Here is a 23,254-nt window from a genome sequence, read left to right on the forward strand (position 1 = left end):
CTTACAAGTCCATCAGAAACATAAACTAGCCACCGCCTAAGTGCGATCAGCATACTCATACACATGTATCTTTCCCACTAATGCCACAACATATCACAACACATCAGTAAAGGAAACATAACGCTGAAGAATCACAAAAAAAGTCACATACTTTTATCTGCGCTGACAATACACCGGAATGGGATGTCTATGACCGCAACAGCCGTCACAGCATCTAAATGGTTTTGCAAAACACTCTGCTGGTATCCAGCCACAACATTTGATCTATGTGGCGTAGACACTGGATCGTTACGCGACGGATCCAGTCGCCTACTTGAGCTTCCAGCTTTACGTTTTGCAGTGTATTCCAAATAAAGAGTAGGACTAGCAGATTGATCCGCTCTAAACCAGTCATTGAAAGGCAAGGTGACCAAAAAGTTTGGTCAGCAATGTGAGATAGCTTAGAAGAAGATCATCTTCTTACCTGTAATGCGGTCGATCAGCTTCAAGATGAAGTCCAGAAACCGTATTGGATCTTTCAACAGCTGAGAGATCCCAAACGCGTATCATTCTATCTTCACCTGCCGTAAGAATGTATCCTGCGGGTTTAGATAAAGCTCTCTTCATACTCATTTCCTCAGGCATCGGTACCAATTCTCCAGAACTCGAGGTGCTATCGTAGCTCTGCGACCCCACCACAAATGAATAGACAGTAGATAGATGAGGAGGGTATTTGGGCGCCTCTGGATCTAATACCTTCTTGCTAACTGGCTCGTCAACTGTATTCTGTGCAAGAAAGGCCTCAATTGCACTTGAAGCGTTCAAGTCAACAGCTCCGTGATTTGCCTTTGGGCTGGTGTTGGCGGTAGGATGAACACCAATGTGATGTTGCTCGTATTCAGCTCTAAATCGATCAACCGCAACTTCCGCCGAGGTATTCGACACAATAAAACTCTCGACCAACTTATTGTTATCCAAATCCCAGACTTGTAAGATGGGTGTAGGTCGTTTGTGTTTTTGTTCATCAAAGACGAATTGAGCTGAGACGATAATCCAACGTCCTTTACCTTGCGTCGGATGTAAACTCAATTGTTGAATTGGACCTTCCGCTACTTTCCAGCTCCTCAAAAGGAGCCCGAATCTTAGGTCCCAGAGGGTTAGATAACCACGTGTTGTGCCGACTACTGACCATATCTTTTGAGGCCCTACGCATAAGCAAGTCAACGGACCCAGATACACCGGACTGTGAAGGGTTTGTAGGCGTCGCATTGTTCTGAGATCCAATGATACAATCTGGCACCTGTTGGTGGTAAATACCAAGGTTGACGACGTTGGCGTATTGTAATGCAGCATCGAGGTGATGTAAGAACCGTTCTCCAGCTGATGCTGTCGTATCAATTGTCGTTTGCCATAGACAGGTATCGGACCATCAAACGCCACGTCAATTCGATGAACCCATAGTGTACCGTTGGTGGAAGCACTAGCTACACAGTGACTATGCTCAAGTGCACAGACGCATGTGATTTTACCGCCTTGGGTATAGGTGTGACGTGATTTGCTAGTCACATTCTTTTCAAGCCGGATCGAATCCCACACTTTGACCGTACCATCGTGAGACCCAGTGACAAAGAATACAAAATCTGGAGAGACGGCGATACTGCTGATGCGTGCGGTGTGCTCTACAAGATGACCCACAAGGGTACCGTTACTAGATGTTGATGCTCTATTGCGGATCGAGAACATCGAACGGAAGGCTTTCTTTCGAGGTATTCCTTCACTCACCACCGGGCCGAATTCGGTCAGCGGTTCACGATAGCTATCTAGAAACACTCTCTCCAATAGATAGCGAATGTTGGCATCATGACCTTCATAGGTACTACTAAATCGTTGAAGCATGAACGGATTCCGTCCCATAGGTAGGCCTGTATGAACCGAGAGTTGTTCGCCAGCGTGAGAGTTGAGAACAGAAGGGACTTGATTCTCCCGTCGAGTTTCAACATCGAGAATCCCAAAGGCTTGAGTCGTATCACTGGCAATTGCAGCATTCGACTTTGAGAAATCATAACCTTTTGAGGTCGAGCCAGGATGCTTGGATTCTAATACCGGCCTAGCTGTACTGGGAGAATTCAACTCGATACTGCTGCTTAAAGAATGAAGTTCTGTATTGCTTGGGCTAGTATGAGATGGCGGTACAGATAAGTTACGTAAATCGGCATGTTTCGCACCAAGACCTTCAGTATTTCTCAGCGCTAGATGTCTTCTTAAATCAGAGACGATAGGCGAGTCCATCTTATTGTATAATCGATCAACTTCAGTAGAAGAAGGTGGCCGAGACGTATCGGCTGATAGTTTTCTTTGGAAAGGTATATCAAGAGTCCTGGAGGAGTTCTGAGGAGTATATTGGCCTGCTGCTTTTCGCAGCGCGTGACTTTCGGTCCCAGATGGCGTTTTGAGCAAAATAGTATGCAGGAGCACCCCCAAATCTTGCAAAGACACAACGTTCTTGTTGAGTAAATTCGTTGCTTCCAAGGTCGGATGTGCCGGTGGGAGCCTAGCGTTCCAAGACATTGATCAGATTTCAACGCGCAACCCCAAATTGTATGGCGTAGAGAGCCAAGATCGGCCTTACCGTGCACGCGCATCAGCAACCTTTAAAATATGCTGCCGCATATCTTTTAGCCTGACCTCATCTTCGCGCTTCATTCCTAATTGACGGAGCTTGGCGAGATGCGCAGCGTCACTGTAAAGGAACATCAGAGTCGGGTTTTCATTGTCATACCAATGTGAGCCACTTACTCGACAGAAAGTCCGATAGGGGAAGTTGCAACGGCAGGTGGAAATTGTCGACCAGAAGTACCGGCCATAGCAGTCTGATTCGATGTCTGCTGAGCGCGTCGGGAAGCATGGTCATGTTCATCGGTAGGATACCAGAATGTTGATCCTTTACCTCGACCAGCCCATACAATGGCAGCTTCATATACATTTCGAGGCATCTAGGTATACGAACAAAATCCTTGAGACGAGTTCACGCGTAGACGTAGAAATGCATGGATTCAACAAACCGGAGGATTCAAATTGTTAAGTATAGATGTCTGATCCAGTACCTCGATATCACAACGCAATAATCTTCGCAGGGCAGGGTAGAGTATACACCATGTATCAGTTAGAGGAAGTATTGAAGAAACTGCTTCAATCAATTCGGCAGAAGCTTTCGAGAATAACCGGAGATGATGATCGTCAATCACCATATATAACCAATCTTGACATGTTGCACAGCCACTCACCTTGGCGAATCCAAGAATTTGGATGACCAAGAAGAATGATGACGGCAGCAATCAATTTCCAGAGCCTTGGTTTGCTCAACAATTTTCTTCGAATAATCTCAGTTAACGAGCTTATGACTCTCACTGAAACGAAGTCTTCCGAGTCTGGAAGGATTTCAAGATCCAACCGATTTCAGCACATTTTCTTAGATCCGATTTTCAACACACGTACCTGTCAAAGCTTGAACCATCAAAGGAAGAATGTATTCCTCGACGCTGACCGGGCCGGTTTCATTAACAATCCCGACGATATGTTCAAAGAATGCTGCCCTCAGCATCCAGTCGTTTTCATTCAGGTAGGTCAATGTATGTGATAATAAGATATCACTACAGATAATCCGTGGTTTAGTGATCGGGTAACGATATGCACATCATGAACGCTGTAACGTACTTGGTTTTGAGCCGACCGAAAAAAGCGGACAAATGCGATATACTGGCAAGCAGAGAGCGCTTTGCAACTGGAGAGCTATCTGTCAAAAGAGAAACTACAAAGTCTTGAATTTGCCGGTGTAGTTCATTAAGATTGTAATCATAAGATGACTGGACGGCAGAGAAGTCCGTAGGAAAAAAACTTCCAATCAGGCTTATGGGTCACGATATGGTAGTAGATGGTGCGGTGTGAAATCTTCACCTCGACAGGATCTTCACCTTCGCCAGAAGCCTGTTTCAAAGATGTGTGACCACTCTTTTGTTGATTCATGACCTGAGTCAAGTTCAAGAAGCGTTTGGCTACTAGTGAAAGCGGACCGATGCATCTGCCAATAGTCGATCGAACCAATTCGGACGAATCATTGATCAAGTGCTTGAGATTGGGTAGGATGTACTCTGGGAATAAGGAAGAATTGGAAGGGGTGATCATGTCGACTCCCAATAACTGAATATGCGTTTCACCATGGCAAAACTCATCAACCCTGACCCTATATACATCAATTTGTTCGATTACTTACCAATTGTGTCAAGCAGAACAGTGTCTTGCTCTTGACCAGATTAGAGTGTATGTCAATTTCGCTGGCATTCAAAAGGCTAATGAGGTAGGGAATGATTCGATCGAGTATTATGATATCCGTAAGGTACTCCGACAGAGCTAGATAAAGATCCAATGCTTTGATTATTGTCCCAGGATGTGAACAATTTCGAATATTGGAGGATACCAGTGAGAGCATGATGAGAGCAACGTCGTCTGGAGGGAGAAGCGAATTACGGTGTCAGAATCTATCTCTTTGCTTTCCATACGAGATCTACCTCAACTGACCACTTGTGTTCGACTTCAAAGTAGTGGGTTTTGCTTGCAAGTCAGCCTGATAGCCTGGGATATATACCTGCAAAGGGAAATCAGCCTGATCCAATTTGCGTCAGTAGATTGTTCAACCTCATCGTGCAGACAGTTGGTGAAAACATGCTCACCGTTGTATGACGGGATGCGCGTTTGCTAGTTGTCTCGGCTTCATTACCAGAAGGGTCGAGCTCTGGATGATGCTCTGGATGATGGTCATCATCCATGTCATCATTCCCTCCTGCACGTTTCTTCTTCTTATTTACCCAGAAATACTTTGAAGCATAGCTGAAGTCACTCCATACCATCTCAATGATCTCATCAGAGTGATTCCTCAGTACAGATGTTTGACCAAATCCTTCGCCCCTCAGGGTATTTTCTCTCATACCGGTCCCATTGTCACTCGCGATTCTTGAGGAGGTAAATGGCGCAAGTGAAGTTGTCAACTCTTGAAGTCCCAACATGAAAGGATGTAAGAAAACATAAAATGAATTCGGAAATGTTTTGTTGGTCCGGCAATCTGTGAGATATTCATCAAAGGTCAGACGTTCTTCAGGATTTAGCTGGATCATACTTCGTACCAAGTTCTGAGTTAATGCCAGGATGAGGTCACCAGTCAGCACACATACCCTGTTCATGGTAAAAGTAGTTTTTTTTTCTGAAAGACTTACGCGGATTCGGTTATCCTCAATTCCACGCAAGTAAGGTTCGATATCATATTCTCCAGATTTATAATTAAACATCTGACTGAGAGTAAATGGACTATTTCCTTCCATAAACAATTCACCAATCACACATCCAAGACTAAAGACATCCATACTTTGAGTCACATTCGCTTTATCCAAACCATCTGTATCTTTATCCACTGTGAAAAACCTTTCGGGTGCTAGGTAACATGATCTTCGTGATGAAGTATCGAAAAAATATGAAAAGTCGGCTGGATCGTCTTCAGGTAAATATGTTGGTTTGAAAGCCGTGGAAAAGTCGGTCAGGAAGACCCAGTTCCATGAGGTGACAATCACGTTTTCCGACTTGATATCGCCGTGCGCGACCTATACGTCCAACAAAAGCTATGTGAGTTCATGTTGTATCAGATCTGAAGAGAGAACGTACCCCTTGTTTCCATGACTCACGAAGTGCTGTCAGTAGCTGAAAGACAATCCACTTTTTTTCAGTGATGCTCAAGAATGGTCGAGTACTACGAGGTTTGCAAGAGTTTGAATTCAAAATTTGATCCTGAATCTCATGAAATTGTTGAACTGATTACCTGATCCTATCATAGAGGTTATTGGCGAGCCATTGTCTAATCAGATATCCAGCTTTTTCCGTTTCCACCGATCGTTGATAAGTCAACACATTCGGAATTCCTTGAAGTAGTTCGCGCTCAGCTTTAAAAATCAAGAGACGAAAAGTACACGAGATCGTGTTAAGTTCAATTTCTCAAGATAGATTGAAAAAAGTTCAAGTTGAAATGCTACCTTTGAGTCGCTTGAGATAAGCCTTTAGCCCATAAGAAGGATCAGTTTTCACAAAGACCTTGACGACAATCCGACCATGTTGATGACGAGCTCGAATGGTTTTCAAAAACCTAGTGGTACCTAAACTATCTTAAGCAAAAAAAAGCAAGATCGAATCTCAAACTTTTTTTCAAAAACATTCCATCCTCCTATATAAACTTCTTGAATCATAAAATGAAATGGTAGGGAAAGTAGTCTGACGATTTCTCATAAATCACATCACTGCCTAATTCAGATACAAAACTATCCAACGTCAAGGCTGTTGGTCGTGCAAGATTGTTGGATGGGGAATTTCCCATCGTCTATTGTTGGCTGATCGATGGTCGAAAAACAAAATCGTTGGTTGAAAATTCGTAAAAGGTGTTGACCATCCTGTGGAATTCTGATCGCTTGATATATTTAACGTCAAGATGATACCACAGTACCCGTCGAACGATTTATTTTCGGTGAGACTCCGACCCGTTCACGGTCTCCTCTCGAGTATACGATAAATACTCGCGGGCAGGTTTCCCTTGATCAGAATCGTGTTTCTTCAACCCGCATAATTTTTGATCCGTAATTTTTTACCAGCTGACCATCCTATCTTGATTTCTCGTAAGACTTGACTCATCACAAGCTGATGATCAGCCCTCACATAAGATCTCTAATTTCGTAGCTCTTGCATAATTTTCAAGTTTCATGTGCAAAATCCACAAAGTTCAAATATATGTAAAAATAAGAAAATCCCATATGAGCAAAGTATGTAAAGATGACATCATCCCTTGCAAATCATTTAAGAATCAGAGAAGAGGAGAAAGAACCAAAGAACCAAAGAACCTCATACGTTCAAGAATCAAGAGAGATCAAGTGAAAAAGTGATCTTTGAAACTTTTCTCCCATTTTCTTCATTTTCTTCATTTCATCATGACCACTCCAAACCCTGAATCTCAGTCTCAGTCTCAATCTCAGTCCAATGATGATCATCAAATCACAGTTGGTTCGTTAAATACTTTCCATCACTCGAATCATATATGAACTTCCATCCAACATCCTACATCCTACATCCCAAACTCACCTCATCTTTATCTTTCTTCTCTTTTTTCAAGGAGAATACTTTTTATCTAGGTACGTAAGATATCCCAGCAAACCATTCCCAAGTACCCACTAAACACTCGAAAGATTATAAACATTTTCTTCCAAAGGATGTCTCAATTAGGTATCAAACAAGTGTACGGCGTTCCAGGCGACTACAAGTAAGTGAATTTTCAATTTGATATTCTAAGCTTATCCCATTGTTTTCATATAAAAAGTTCAGCTTTCTGATTTCAAATGAGTACTTTCTCTTTTTTTTGGGGTCTCAGTCTTGGGTTTCTTGATTTGATTGAAGATCATCCGGATTTAAATTGGGTAGGATGTTGTAATGAATTAAATGCAAGTTACGCTGCAGATGGTTATGCTCGAGTTTCACAAGGTCTTTCTCCTTCTCACAAGAAATTTTCATTTGGTTCGTTGACTGATCCATTCCCCTTTGATTGGACTCTGTCATACATTTTTCTTAGGTGGAATAGGCTGTCTTGTCACTACATTTGGAGTAGGAGAGCTTTCAGCATCAAATGGAATTGGTATATATTAACTTTTCTGTGCATCCTTGACTTGGATGATTTATTTATCGTCTCGAAAGACTTAGGCCTGGGAAGCTCTGATACGCTCTTTTTTGTCTGTGGAACTAGCGGGTGCACATTCCGAGCGTGTTCCCGTAGTCCATCTAGTAGGTGTTCCAGCCACCACTTTACAAGCCGATCATGCAATCTTGCATCACACTCTAGGTGATGGAAGTAAGTTTCAATGAAGACATTATTGCTACAAACTCTTAAAAATGATTTAACTCGAGATGTTTTGAAATGGGTTTCCTGATCAATTACGTTCTTATAGGGTTCGACGCCTTTAAAAAGATATCAAAACAACTCACCTGTGCTCAATCTTTCTTAACAAAACACACCAATCCAACCGAAGAAATCGATCGGATCTTAAGATCTGCCTTAAGGTATTCTAGACCTGTTTATTTAACCTTACCAACCGATTTGGTTTATATGAAAGTGTCTTCTGGTTCATTGAAAAAGTCTTTAAGAGATCAAGTCTTGATTGATTTAGAGTCTAAACTTGATCCGAAGATTATCCAACATGTTGTGGAACAGATTAGTGAATTGTTTGTGAAATCAAACCGACCAATTCTTATGGTAAGCAATCTGATCATGCTTGAAAAAATGAACTTCAAACTAAGTGATTCTGGTTCTGGGTTCTGGGTTTTGGATTTTTTTTTCAAGTTGGACGCTTGTTGTGATCGGTTCAGAGTCCAATCAGAAGCCATCAAATTAGTTGAAGCACTTCAGATTCCAGTCTATACTACTCCAATGGGTAAGACTATCATCAATGAATCACATCCTTTGTTCGGAGGACTTTATGTGGGTGATATCACCGTAGCAGGTGTTAAGGAACAAGTAGAAAGTTCAGATTTGATTATATGTATCGGTACTATCATGTCTGATTGTAAGTGGTCCAAACTCTCTTTTGTGCAAGAATTGGTCTAGTATATGGTGTTGATGTCTATTTGGCGTAATGGTTTGGTAGTCAACACAGGTAACTTTTCGTACAATTTACAATCCTCTACAAGAGTAGAACTACATTCATCCGAAACAATAGTCCAATACGCCCATTATCCAGACCTTGGCTTCCGTCAACTGTTACCAATCTTAACCCAAACCCTTTCATCTTTACCCAAAAAAACTATCCGAAAAGAAGAATTAAATCCAAGATTTATTACAAAAGATGATCAGAAGAATCATGGATTGATAACTCAAGATCAGTTTTGGCCACTTTGGGCTCAAGATTTTTTTCAACCCAATGATGTCGTCTTGGGTGAAACTGGTACTAGTAGCTTTGGATTACTTGATGTGAAGTTTCCGGATGGTGCTTCGTTTTTGTCTCAAGTCTTGTGGGGTAGTATAGGTGAGTTTGTACATCGATCTAGGTTCAAGTGAAAGGCTTCAACTTCAAGACTGATGAAACCTTTTTCGAACTGGTCTTCTTCCATGTAGGATGGACCACTGGAGCCTGCTTAGGTGCAGCCCAAGCAGCAGCTGAGCAAGGGAAACGAACGATTTTGTTTATTGGTGATGGTAGTTTGTTGAGTCACTCTTTGTTAGGCTTAAGTTTGATTATCATATAATTTGGAAATTGATTTGAGTGTTGTTGATGTTTGAAAGACAACTTACTGTTCAAGAGATTAGTACGATGATTCGGGTCGGAGTTAAGCCTATTATTGTGGTTTTAAATAATGATGGATATAGTATTGAAAGATGTGAGTTTAGATCCGATTATAATATTTGAAGCTTTAAGTTGATGATTTTATGATCATGATGATCTGATAGTCATCCATGGAATGAAACGGAAATATGTTAGTCAATTTCCAATCTTTCTCATCCAGAACCCAGATTAGGCATTGAATCAGTAAAATGATGAACTTGATTTTTTTTTAGAATGATATCCAACCATGGGTCTGGACTGGAATCCTAGATCTTTTCAATCCTCAAAAGAATCCAACTACAAGATCATATCGAATCGAAAGATATGATGAATTGGTTGGTTTATTAAAAGATTCTGGGTTTAGAAAAGCTGATGTGATCCAACTTGTAGAAGTGAAACTGGGAAAAGAAGATGCACCACGTGCATTGAAACTTCAGGCTGAGATGGTAAGAATTTCTTTGGCTTTTTTGGAATTTGTGAATGGGTTTTGATTGATTGGTTTATTGGACTTGGTGGGTATGATGAACAGACTAGTAAAGGTAATGCTTATTGAAGAACTGATTGAAGAACAGTTTTGGATAGGGTGTTCTTGAGCGTCTAAAGTGTACTTTTGATTTGGCTATTAATTTCCTGTTATGAATCATAGATATTTTGCAGGATGATCTTAGTTTTGATGATTGTCACACGGCTTGATAAGGGCCCGTTTGGTACCGCACGATATACATATATCGCTACATACTACACCAAAGTAATATACTGTATATTAGCATATACGTATATTGAAATTCCCAAAATAGAGGGTTGTTCGGGAGATCCTTTTCTCCAAAACAATATACTGTATATCATGAAATAATATTCGATTCTGATATACAGCCTTTTGGCTGTATATCAGACCGAAAAACGATATCTGCCCCTCTCTCTTTTCCATATCACCTTCTTCCTTTTCCATGTTGCTCTTTCACCCCCATACTCTTCCCTTTACCATACATATGTATCATCCATCCATCCTTCCTCGTTTGCTCGTCACCATTTTCATAGCTCAGTCAAACAAAATCTCCGACTCTTCTTCTTCATTCCTATCCTTGTCTTAGTTCTCATTTTGATCCCGTCCTATCCATCCTCGTTCAATGCTCATCACCCTTTCCCTTTCAAGACCACCTTTCGATTTTGATAGTCGTAGGCTAATCCGACTCTTCTTCTTTATTTCTATCCTTGTCTTAGTCCTTAGTCATTCCTATCCTCGTCTTAGTTCTTAGTCATTCCTATCCTCGTCTTAGTTCTTATTTTTCAGCTCTTAGTTCTTAGTCCTATCTCTTATTTTTCGGCTCTTAGTTCTTAGTCCTATCTCTTATTTTCCAGCTCTTAGTTCTTAGTCCTATTTCAATCCTCGTTTCAACCACTATGAGTAGCAGCAAGAAACCCAAGAAGCAAGCTCCGAGAGCCATCCGACCTTTGATTGTTTCGCCTTCTACTTCCACCGCTATTAAACCATCCTCTATATCAAATCCGATCGAGGATACTGAAGAAACTTCACCGAAGACCCCAAATCTCCGTGCCAAGTGGACCGAAGACAACCATCAAGCGATGATCGACGTCCTCACTGCCGAACGTCAGCCAGCCAGCGGTCCAATCACACCTGAGAACGCGACCAGTGCTCAAGGGTGGAAGCCCACCACCTGGAACAACGTGGTCCAACGCCTCGCCGGAAGCGAGGTCAAGACCGTTGCTGGTGTCAAGCATATCACTGGCGTCAAAAAGATCGGGGCTTGTAAATCCCGCTGGTATGTGGTAAGTAGTATCCTTTCATTTATCAATCACTTCTATCGATCACTTCTTGGTTCTAACTGATGCCTTCTTTCAACTTTAGTTATCTCATCTATACGCGGATTACAAGTACCTCAATGGACTGAGTGGCGCTGGCTGGGAGGATGGCTGTGTCGTTTTACCCGATGCGGTTTGGGCGCCAATCATCGCTGATCAAGTACGTATTGATTTTCCTTTTGTTTCTTTTTTTAATAATTTGTTGATGTTACAACTTCGGCTTTCAGAGCAGGAAGTCTAAGGAGCTCTTACAATGCCGAGGCCGACCGTTTCATCTATTCAACTCGCTTGCTCCTTTGTTGGAAGGACACAAAGCCACTGCTAAGTATGTTAGCAGCGCAATTGTTAAGGAACCTCAACAATCGATCATCGAAAAGGATTCCGAAGAACCCCACAACACACCTCCACCGAGGCATTCCTCTCTGCCCTCTCCCTTTGCCTCTCCTCACTTGTCTCCTCGCTCATCTCCTCATTCCGATCCTTTTGTACCTCCTGTCGATTCACATGACATCAACGAGTCCAGCTCAGAAGACAATACTACCGCTGCTAAACGACACCGCAAGTCCAAGGTTGCCCTTGCTGCCCGTGCTCCCATCAAAAAGAAAAAACGATCAGGAATCGAGATAATGGACAACTTCTCGAGTACTATGCAAGACTTGGATCAACCATCGAGTCCTCCATCACCTCAAGCTCAGCCAACATCAACCATGTGGCCCAATCCCTTACTGAACCTGCATCATCTCATGCTCAAGCGGTCAAGCTGGTCTATGCGTCCGATATGACTCGTCCTCAATGCTATGCTGCTGTAGATCTGTTTGCTGCGAAGCCTGTGATGGCCGAAACGTACCTTAACACGCCAGCTAATGAACGTGGCGATTGGCTCCTATACATCCTCAACAAGTAAAGTAAGTCTAAGAACTTCTTGATTACTTATTTAATATATACCTACTGACTTGATGATTCCATTGATCATGTCCCTTGAAGATCAAGTTTACAATATTATTAACTCATCTTAATACATACATGCTCTTACAAATGTAGTAGTGACTCTTCCTGATCTCAAAGAATACTTTAAGAACTTCAATAAAAAATGTAGTGACTGTGTGACTGTCTGATTAAATAAAACTTATTAAACCCTTCAATAAAAAATGTAGTGACTGTGATTCTCTGATTAAATAAAACTTATTAAACCATTCAATAAAATATTATTACCTACATTTGTATGTATACATGCTAATACAAATGTAATAGTGACTGTCTGATTGGTTAGTTATTGAAATGTTGATGAGTACAAGTGTTTTCATGAATTAAAAAATACTGAATGAAAAGATTCTTTTCATTGAACAAACCAAAGTGAAATATTTGATTGATACATGTAAGATAATAATGATTTTAACTGAGACTTGCAATGAATAATACATGTATAAGATAAAGATGCTTTGATTGATTGAGAGTTGCAAACTAAGAATTAAAAGTGCTACATATGATTTAAATACCAGGATACATAGGAGGTTGTCCATGTCTTTGTTTGCTTCGATTTACTTTTTTTTGTCTTTCAATTTCTACTAAATAATCTCTCCACATGTCTTCTGCAATTCTATCTCTGAGATTCTTCGCATAGTTATTACCTTCAGCCGTGCTACCAAAGGCCTCAAGACCACCAATCTCTTCTTGAGTAGCGGGTTCTGTTGCTTCTTGAGGATCCGGCATAAATCCTTCACCAAACTCGGGGAATTCTTCCGCTGAACCTTTTGGGTCTTTAACTCGAATGAAGTTGTGGATAAAGCACATGACAGTAACCATAGCAATTTGAATCTCAATGGTGTATTCACACCCGTGCGCCATGATTTTGAAGCGCTTCTTGCAAACTCCAAAGATGCGCTCGATGACATTGCGTGCACTAGCGTGTCGAAGGTTGAACAACTCTTCTTTGTTGGCAGGTCTGCAAGTGAATAAAAGAAGTGGTTGAGAAGAATAAAAAAGAGAAAAGCATGAAAATGATGAAAAAGAAATCAATCTCACCTGAAACCTTTCTTTTCCCATTCTTGTAAATGATAACGGACTTTTCGAAAAGGAACAAGACAATCCTTGGTGAGAGCAAAGCCAGCATCACCAAGATAATACTTTCCAGCGGGAATCGTAAGATCACGACTTCGAGCCAAAGTCCAAAGAGCACCGTCGGCCATACTTCCTTTGGCTCCAACCAATAAATAAATAAACTCCATGTTGAAATTACAGGCAGCAAGGACGTTTTGAGAAGTGTAGCCTTTACGATTAGAGAACGGAACAAACTCGGAAGCTGGCGGAGTGACCGGAATGTGTGTACCGTCAATTGCACCAATGCAGTCTTTGAAATAAGGCATGAACTTCGGATTCTCGGAGAAGGTATCCGTGAGAGGAGTGTTGGCATTCGGAAGAGGAATATATTTGCCAAGTAACTTTCCATCACTACATATTCCTTTAACAAGCTGATTGATTGTCCTAGTCAAAAGAAGACATGTCAGAAAGAGTGATGAGAAAATTCAAAAAAAAAGAATGAAAAAATTCACTTAGAAACAGTATCAGCTGATCTTTGAAAACGGTTCTGAAGTTTACGATTTGACAGGCCAGTGATGACACTATAGAGCAAGAGTGCCAACTTTTCCGTACTGGTAACCCAACGGGAGTCACTCAATATTCCAGAGTCTTCAAGAACGGAGCGTAGTTCGAAAAAGACATGTTTACGCATTCCAAGATTATCATGAAATACTGATTCATTTGGATGATGAATGAGCTCATCAATCCACATCTGACCGCTGAGCAAGGACGTGAGTCGTGGAGTTTTGGTGAGTTTAGGCAACATCTGTGACATACAGGCCTGTACACTAGTGCTAAAGTAAGAAAAAACTCGAAATTGCTTTTGTTGAACTGCAAGAAGTTCTTTTAGAAATTGTAATTTAATGATTTTTCTATGTTTAACACGTTTTTCAGCTCTGATAGCTTGAACTTGAGAAAGGCCCTCCATGGTGTAAACTTATGTGATCTGAATGAGACACTGGCAAATGAACCAACCCTTTAGGTGGTTGATGACCACGATGAGTGGTTTTTAAAATGAGTTGAATGATATGAACTTTATTCAAAACAAATGAGTGATGAACACGAGGAGTGAATTTTTAAAAAAGGGATGGGTTTTGAGTTGATGATGAGTGGTTGATGACCACGATGATGAGATGAGATGAGATGGATGGACGGATGGATGGAATCGAAACTGATTCAATCGTTCTCAAAAACCGCCCAACGATTTTCGATTTTTGATCATTATATTCATTTCAAATTGTCGTTACCGAACACTCAAACGGTCATCAAAAGGTCAACAAAGATCATTTTGATCTTTCGATGACCATTTTGATCGGGTGTTTGGTAAAGTCACAAGACCGAAAAACGGTATTTCAATCTGCCCCTTGTTGTAGGGGCAGATCGATATACCGTTTTTCAGTAACAGTATATCACTTTTCCTACCGAACGGGCCCTAAGCTTTCTTGATTGGTTCTGAAATGACTTGATCTATAGAACTTGATGTGATTAGCGGAGTTAGGCATCCAAGAAGTCTGGACTGATAGAGAGTGAGACTGAGGAAACGGCAGACTGATTGAGAGAATGATGATGATAATGATGGAGATGAGATTTGTGAGATAAAGAGTAAGTAGTATGTATTGAGATTAAGTTGAGCTAAAGTAAGAGTGTAGATAGATAGATATATGTACACCACGGGGTAACTTTTCGTTGGAATACCAGCAAAAAGTTGGTCGTGTCGAAATCTGGCCGAACGCTCGCCAAAATCCCAGCGTTCGACCAGATTTTGGCTGGTACGGCTATACCAGCTGATTTCCGGTCAAAAGCTGGGATTTTGGCCAGATTTTGGCTGGTAGGCCGTCTGGTGGGCCTGGCGAGAGGTTGACCAGTCTTTTGGCGAGCAGAAGACGGTAAGAGGAAATGTCTTCAAGGAATGTGAAACCGGAGGCTGTGAAGTTAAGGTCCGGTTTTCACAATTGCCTCCATAGACGTGGTTGTCACTTTCCCTTTTTTATTCTGACAGCGGGAGAGCTCCCAGAATCCATTCTTTGGTCTGGGAGCTCCTCCACATCTTCCTCAACATCGATGCCTTAACCCACCAGGGGTGGATGGCGTGGCTATGGGAGGGAACGAAGAGGTTCTCTCGATCAGCTCCCCAATGATCGGCACATAAACTTCGTCGGAAACATCTCCTCGGAAACGGTCTGTAGGCCGCCGGATGGCTTGTCTAACGGCGGTAAGGCGATCTCGCCGTTCGACCGCCGCGCCACTGACCATCTGGCGGCGAGCGTCCACCACCAAGCAAATCTCGCCGTACGGCGGTATTCCATGGCCGCCGAACGACGGTATGGATTACCCCGTGGTGTAATCAATTGAATTGAATCGAATCGATGGATTGAAGAGTTGAACAGATGTCAAGGATGAGATCAATTGAAAAGGATGATCTATTGTTCCGAGAGATGAGTTGTATTGGTTGTAAAATTGAAAGATTTGTTAAGAATCTGATTTGTTGACTACCATTTGATTAATTCATTTCTGATTCTGATTATTACTACGATCTTTCAAAGTGAATTTACCAATAGTCTATGATCAAAATTTACTCAAAAAAGAAGAAACCAATTTAAATCTGAAGAAGTGAATCGATGATGAATGAAGAAATTAAAGAAATTGAAAGAAGAAGACAGATTAATCGAAATCATCGATCAAATAATGAAATTAAGATTGAAATCAGTCAATTCACACCAAGTACTAATCTCACTAGAATGAACTCAACTGATCATCAACCACTTCAACCCTCTACTACCATCACAAGAAGAAGAAGATCAAATTTACAACCACAACCAATCAGTTCAACTATCAAAACTGCAAATACTACTACTACTACTACTACTACTACTACACCAACACCATCAAGAGGTTCAGTAGGAGTAGGAGTAGGAGTAGGACCAGGACCAGTAAGAATAGAAGAGATCAAACGAAATCGAATCAAAAGATTAAAATCAAGTACAGGATTAGGATTAGGATTACCATTATCATTACCGATCAAATTAAACAATAGTAGTGGTCTTCATCAGAATCCAACTTATTGCAATTCATACTATCTACAAAGCGGCAGTAGTAGTACTAATCCACCACTCAATCAAATCAGTCATCATAATCAATCAATCTCTTCTTCAGCTTCTTCTATCATTTCAAGTATAGGAAGTAACAATACGACTGCTAACAGTACTAGCACTTCAACTTCACTTACTCATGAATCAAATCATCTTATCACTTCTTCAACTCTTCATCATCAATTACCTCATCCTATCAATCTAACTCAAAAATCATTACCTTCTACTCATATTCAATCTACTCATCTTCATCCAAAACCAATCCCAATCATATCAAATCATCTTCATCATCATCAGCTTGATATGGTTCTTGATCATCATCCAATCTCAATTCATCATCATCATCATTCAAACTCTTATCCTATCAATCCTGATCTAAACAGACCTTATCAAACAATCGATCAATCTGAAAGGGTATCTACTTCTCTTTCTCTACTTCTTCTTTAATCTCAAACACTGACTCTATGCTTTGTTTTGATTTCTTAGTTTCCTTCTCAATCTACTTCTTCAAACACAATACACGTCTCTACCTTACCATCAAGAACTCAGCATTCTTCTTCTTCTCCTTCTTCTACTTCTAATCATCAACTTCATCAACTTCAAACTCAATCATCACGTCCTACCATCTCATCCAATCTTCACCATCCCATCTCAAAAAGAGATTCAAACGCCAACATCAATCCTAATCTTCATCAAGCTTCATGTGATGAACCAATGCCTTCTTCATTTCATCATTCTCAACAACAACCACAACAACAATCACCTCATACAACTCATCACAACTTTCTTCCCAACGCTCTCGATTCTCCTACTCTCAATTCATTTCAATCTAATCATCATCAACTATCTCATTCTTATCATCATCGTCCATCTCAACCTTCATACCAAACTCCCAACATCTCATCCTCTTCTACCTTTGGATCTCCACCTCATCATCACATGGCCACCGCTCTCACTCCTTCTCAAACTCCTCCTAGTACAAAGAAACGTGGATTCTTTGGAAAGTTACGTAAAAAGGCGAGTCGAGTGGATTTGAATACGACCGATGAAATCTTGGGTCCTCCACTTCCTTCACCACTACCACTACCTGATGAAGCGGCTTCATCATCATCATCATCTAAAATCAAAGCCATGTTGGAAGAAGAACGATCTCATGCTCCACCTGTACCTGTCATACCTAGCACGACGACGTCGAAAAAACAACGGATTCGGAAACTGATTGATAAACCTTCGAAACATCATCATTCAGAATCCAAAGATTTACATCCTAATCATTCACATAATCTACTTAACAAATCATCTCTTTCTAATCTTAATGGTCTGGGTAATCATGGGATTGATGGAGAACTGATCGCACTGGATACCAACTTGGATGAGATGGAAGGCATCATCGATCGTGATTTAATGTTTCAACTTCGAAGAGACAGTAGTATGAGTGCAGTGACTACTAATAACATGAACATTCCTCCTCGTGATCCGCTTACTGGGTTTAACCATACCAGTAGTCCTCCTCATCCGAACCCTCAACATGATTCTACCACGCCAGGTGGTACTCTCTTTGCTGATCCGTTTCATCCGGGTCGTACACTTGGTTTGGCTAGTACGGCTGAAGGTCCTACACATCATCTTCATCATCATCATCATCATCTTCTGCCTGCTCGGAATGGGACTTTGGAATCCGATCGACAGTTGATTGATTCGGTTGAACAACTTCATCAAGATCCTTCTTCGAATCCATCACCTCATCTACAACGAGCCCAAGGCGGTCGAGATCCATCCCAATCTCAAACTCATCATGAACGTACAGGTAGTCATGCAAGTATACATAGTCAGTCTCTTTTACCATTTTTTCTTGATGGGTTTGTGTGATTGACTTTTGGATTTTTTTTAGCTCTGAATTCGATTCCAACGGTTAGTGGACCTAACCCACTTGGCATGTCCACGAATACGGCACCGGTACCAGGAGGGACGAACATGACACCTACGATTGGAGGAGCAGGATGGACGGCACCTGAAAGTTGGGCTGTGAACCCATTAGAAGGCCAGGATGGGGATGATTTGGATGCTGATGAATCGGAAGATGAGGAAGGGATGTTGATTGGAGAATTCGAACATGGACCCTTACTTGAAGCAGAACATGCATTAGATTTACCTAACCCATTACCTGTACGAAGTATGAGTGGCTCGAGTCTTCATCCATCACTTCCAGGTGGTAGTACAACACATCCGAACCATACCCATGCCAGCTCACTGAACCCGAGTAACACAGTGGGAAACCTGACGATCGGATCACGTGGTAGACTAGGATCGATAGAAGAGAACGGAGGGATTGTAGGAATAGGTGGATCGAATGGGACGACTCCTAACCTTTCGTCTTCACTTACACCTTCGAGTAGGAGACCTTCAGATACAGGTGGGAATTCTATTCATAATGGATCGGAGGCTGGCAGTTCTTCGACATCCAGAGTTGTGGGTGGGTTGGCTGCGGGAATGGTGGGCGGATCGGTCGTGAATGGGAAGATGGGAAGTGTTTCGAGAAGCTTGGGGACTGATCTTAGTAAACCGGTCCGTTGGTTTTTTTCCCCCATCAGGTCTTCGTGAACTAATTTTTTTTTTGATTTTTTTGGTATTGATAGTGGACGATTAGGATTTCGAGATCTGATGGATCATTTGCTACTCTTTCTTGTCCACTTACTTATACTACATCTGAAATTTGTCATCAGTTGGGACGGAAATTGTTTAACCAAAAACCACCTGCAAGTTATAAACTATACATTAAAGAAAGAGGATTAGGTAAATTAAAGTTTGATACTCGAAAAAACAAAAAGGAAAAACTGATTGAAATGATGATGGTGTTTTTTTAGAACGAGTGGCAGCACCGAATGAAAAACCATTGATCTTTCAAAGACGTCGGCTTGAACAAGCTGGTTATACTATGGCTGATCGATTAGATGATGTGGGAAGAGCTGATTATTCTTATTTGATTAAGTTTGTTTATAAAGAAGAATCATTAGCTGCAGTGGGAGGTGTAAGAGTTTTTTTTTTTTTTTTGATTTTTCGATCAAATTATGTATGAAGAGAGACAAGAATTTTTTTTGACGATTTTTGATTGAATTTTTTTGATAGGATGATGATTTTCAAGGGAACTTAGAATATGTAGATTTACAAGCTAGAAGTATTCAAGCGATCCCGATCTTTTTATTTAAACATGCGCCTTTATTAGTCAGCCTGAATTTATCAAGAAATCCTAAACTGGACATTCCATCGGATTTCATTCAACTCTGTACTTCATTAAGAGAATTAAGATTATGTTATATGGGAGTGAAACGGGTACATCCATCGATTCGACAGTGTCATAGTTTAAGTCGATTGGATTTATCAAACAATCGGATTGTCGATTTAGAACATGCAAGATTAGATGATTTAACTGATCTCATGGCACTCAAGGTTCATAATAATCGGTTATGGAACTTACCGGATTATTTTAAAACGTTTAAATCTTTAAGGCTCTTGAACCTATCGAACAACAAGTTTGAAAGTTTACCATTAATCATTTGTGAAATTGAATCATTGGTAGATTTAGATATTTCATTTAATATGATCACTGTTTTACCATTTGAGATTGGACAATTGAAGAACTTGGAAAGGTTCGTTATCTTGGCTAATCCGATCTCAACCATTCCAAGTACGTTTGTAGGATTAAGACAACTTAGAGAGATTGATTGTCGAAGGTGTATGTTAGGGGACATTGCGATCTTTAGTGAATTACCTAAACTCAAGAAACTCTTGTGTGAAAACAATGGGGTGACGATCTTAGATGGAGCCTTCAATTCGCTCACCGAACTGAATGCGAGTCATAATTCGATTACTAGATTACTTTTAGTGGGGACGGGTTCGACGTTGGTTTCCTTGAATGTTTCTCATGCTAAGATCTCATCTTTAGGACAAGAGTTTTTTGATGCTCTAGTGAGTTGTGAAAGTTTAAATATGGATAACAATCAAATCAAATCGTTTAGTGATTCGTTTAATCAATTAACCAACTTACGAAACTTTTCAATGAAAAACAATCAACTGACTTCGTTACCTGAATCGATTGGACAACTTCAAAGGTTACATACATTGGATTTGGCTAATAATAATTTGAGTGCTTTGCCAAAGACGATTTGGAATTGTTCTCAATTGATCGTCTTGAATGCTAGTTCGAATCTGATTGAAGAGTTTCCTATGCCTCCTTTGGCTGAAAGTCTTACTCAGGAAGAAATGAAAAGGAAAGCTTCAATCCCTTCGATGAAAACTAATAATGTGGCAACAGCAGCTGGAACAGGTTCAGGAGGAGGAGGAGGTTCATCTGGAGGAATTGGTCATTCGAACTCGAGTCAATCGGTTAGTAGAAGTTTACCACCCTTATCGAAAAGTTTACAAGAATTATTTTTAGGAGATAATGGATTAGGAGACAATGTGTTTAGTCCGATTTCATTATTAAGTGAATTAAGAGTTTTGAACTTATCATTTAATGATCTTTATGAAGTTCCATCCTTAACGTTAAGTAAATGTGAATCATTAGAAGAATTATATTTGAGTGGGAATTCATTGACGAGTTTACCAGGTGAAGATTTTGAAAATTTGATTGGATTGAAAACTTTGTTTGTGAATGGAAATAAACTTCAAACTTTACCGGCTGAATTGGGGAAACTTAAGCATTTGGAATCTTTGGATGTTTCTAGTAATGTTTTAAAGTATAATGTTACTAATTGGCCTTATGATTGGAATTGGTAAGGGGTTTTCTTCTTATTGTTTTTTCAATTTGATGTATACTGATTGATTTGGATGGATTTTTTTGGGTGTGTAGGAATTGGAATTTGGATTTACAGTATTTGAATTTATCTGGAAATAAACGATTAGAAATCAAACCTGCAGCTGGAAATCAACAAGATGCGATTGCGACGGCTAAACGAAAGAATTTATCGAATTTCAATGCATTAAGAAGGTTAAGGTTATTAGGATTAATGGATGTAACGCTCACTACACCATCTGTACCGGATGAAAGTGAAGATCGAAGGGTTCGAGTCACTCAATCTGAAGTGAGTTCGATGGGATATGGGATAGCTGATTCGATGGGAAGAGAAGATTATAATGTGGTAGGATTAGATATGGTGGTTTCTAGGTTTAGGAATAAAGATGATGAATCACTCTTTGGATTGTTTGATGCTCATTCAAAGACGGCCTTTGCGGGTGGGAAACTAGCCAAGTATTTACATGATGGTTTTTCATCGATTCTTTCATCTGAATTAAGAAGATTAAGAGAAGGTGAATCGGTTTCGGAAGCTTTGAGAAGAGCGTTTTTGAATATCAATCGAGATTATGGAAACCTGGTGGTTTCTCAATTCGAAGGAAGAAGAAAAGGATCGAGTGGAAGTTTATTGACGAGTGAAAGACCTAGTATCACCGGTACGAACGGATATGCTGATGGGAAATGTGGAGCGTCTGGTGTAGTAGTTTATGTGGCTAAGAAGACAGTTTATGTGGCGAATGTAGGAGATGCATTGGCAGTGATTGCAAAGAGAGGAGGAGCGGCTCATCCGATTGCTCATAAACATGATCCGTTTGATTCGGTTGAGATTGAAAGGATTCGATCGGCTGAAGGATGGGTTTCACAAAAAGGATTAGTAGCAGATGAAGTAGAAGTGTCAAGATCGTTTGGATATTTTCATGTTCATCCAGCGATCAATTCGAAACCGAGTGTACAAACCATTGAGCTTTCGGAAGATGATGAATTGATTATTATTGCCAATGCAGGGATTTGGTCACATATTACTTATCAAGCTGCTGTAGATGTGGCACGAGCTCAAAACCGTAAAGCGGATCCGATGATGGCAGCACAGAAATTAAGAGATTTAGCTTTATCTTATGGAGCTGAATCGAATTTGATGGTGATGGTTGTAGCTCTAGGAGATTTGTTTAAAGCAAAGAGAAGGTTAACTTATAGAGGAGCCGGAGGAGCTCAGATTGATGAAGAAGCTTATGGAGCCACTCGAGTAGCTGCTAGAAGAGGACAATTGACAGATGCACCAGGGGAAAAGTATTTAACACTTTTAGATCGAGAAGTGGCACCACCGACTGGGATGGTAGCTTTGGTGTTTACAGATATCAGGAATTCAACCTCACTTTGGGAAACTAATCCAGGAATGCAATCAGCGATGAGAATGCATAATCAATTACTTCGTAGACAGTTAAGAGCGATTGGAGGATATGAAGTGAAGACTGAAGGAGATGCTTTTATGGTTTCGTTTCCATCAGTGACGAGTGCATTGCTTTGGTGTTTTACAGTACAACTTGAATTATTGAGGGAAGATTGGCCACAGGAGATCTTGGATTCTGAAGATGGAAAGGAGATTTATGATTCGAATGGATTGTTGTGTTATAGAGGTTTGTCTGTTCGAATGGGAATTCATTGGGGTAATCCACATTGTGAAGCAGATCCGATCACCAGAAGAATGGATTATTTTGGACCGATGGTTAATCGATCTGCACGTATCTCGGGTGAAGCTAAAGGAGGTGAGATTACGGCTTCATTGGATGTGATTGAGATTGTGAAGACTTTATGTTTTGATCAAGAATCAGATGAAGCTCAAAGTTTAAGGAATGTCAAGGAAAACAAAGAATGTGGTGCGAACTCATTAACGGTTGTGGTACCTTCTTTGAGTGAAGAAGCTGAAACGGTTTTAGATCCAGCTACTAGAAGAGATGTAGCATCGATTAGGAAGATGGGATTTGGGATTTCAGAGATTGGAGAAAAGAGGTTGAAAGGATTAGAGATGCCAGAGTTTTTGTCATTGATTTATCCTAGAGCGTTAGCCGGTAGATTGAATGGACAAGGAGCTTCATTAGGTGGAC

At 40.7% G+C, this 23,254-nt stretch overlaps 3 protein-coding genes across 3 annotated transcripts; 2 read left to right on the forward strand and 1 right to left on the reverse strand.

Annotated features, from left to right (window-relative positions):
- Window positions 1–143: 143 nt before the first annotated feature.
- On the reverse strand, window positions 144–6,180 carry MELLADRAFT_35562 (uncharacterized protein; the record flags this gene model as incomplete). The annotated part of the gene is made up of 18 exons (XM_007409289.1): window positions 144–381; window positions 464–825; window positions 1,012–2,045; window positions 2,097–2,530; window positions 2,609–2,774; window positions 2,837–2,972; window positions 3,042–3,187; window positions 3,264–3,407; window positions 3,475–3,629; window positions 3,694–3,842; window positions 3,934–4,176; window positions 4,250–4,482; window positions 4,718–4,956; window positions 5,023–5,162; window positions 5,247–5,627; window positions 5,689–5,773; window positions 5,843–5,963; window positions 6,054–6,180. Coding segments are annotated over 18 exons (4,533 nt in total), but the record flags the coding sequence as incomplete, so codon positions are not given.
- A 696-nt stretch (window positions 6,181–6,876) lies between these two features.
- On the forward strand, window positions 6,877–10,052 carry MELLADRAFT_43199 (uncharacterized protein; the record flags this gene model as incomplete). The annotated part of the gene is made up of 14 exons (XM_007409208.1): window positions 6,877–7,068; window positions 7,178–7,196; window positions 7,274–7,324; window positions 7,433–7,542; window positions 7,631–7,693; window positions 7,802–7,906; window positions 8,004–8,308; window positions 8,396–8,618; window positions 8,700–9,077; window positions 9,167–9,254; window positions 9,335–9,429; window positions 9,500–9,525; window positions 9,608–9,820; window positions 9,904–10,052. The coding sequence occupies 14 exons, from the start codon at window positions 6,996–6,998 to the stop codon at window positions 9,925–9,927; spliced, it is 1,773 nt and encodes a 590-aa protein (XP_007409270.1).
- Window positions 10,053–19,002: 8,950 nt separating this feature from the next.
- MELLADRAFT_22293 (uncharacterized protein) lies at window positions 19,003–23,223 on the forward strand (the record flags this gene model as incomplete). Its single annotated transcript, XM_007409209.1, has 5 exons — window positions 19,003–19,153; window positions 19,225–19,388; window positions 19,487–21,132; window positions 21,210–23,026; window positions 23,072–23,223. Coding segments are annotated over 5 exons (3,930 nt in total), but the record flags the coding sequence as incomplete, so codon positions are not given.
- Window positions 23,224–23,254: the final 31 nt, after the last annotated feature.

Source organism: Melampsora larici-populina (genome assembly GCF_000204055.1).
Source record: "Melampsora larici-populina 98AG31 unplaced genomic scaffold MELLAscaffold_15, whole genome shotgun sequence".
Taxonomy (NCBI): domain Eukaryota; kingdom Fungi; phylum Basidiomycota; class Pucciniomycetes; order Pucciniales; family Melampsoraceae; genus Melampsora; species Melampsora laricis-populina.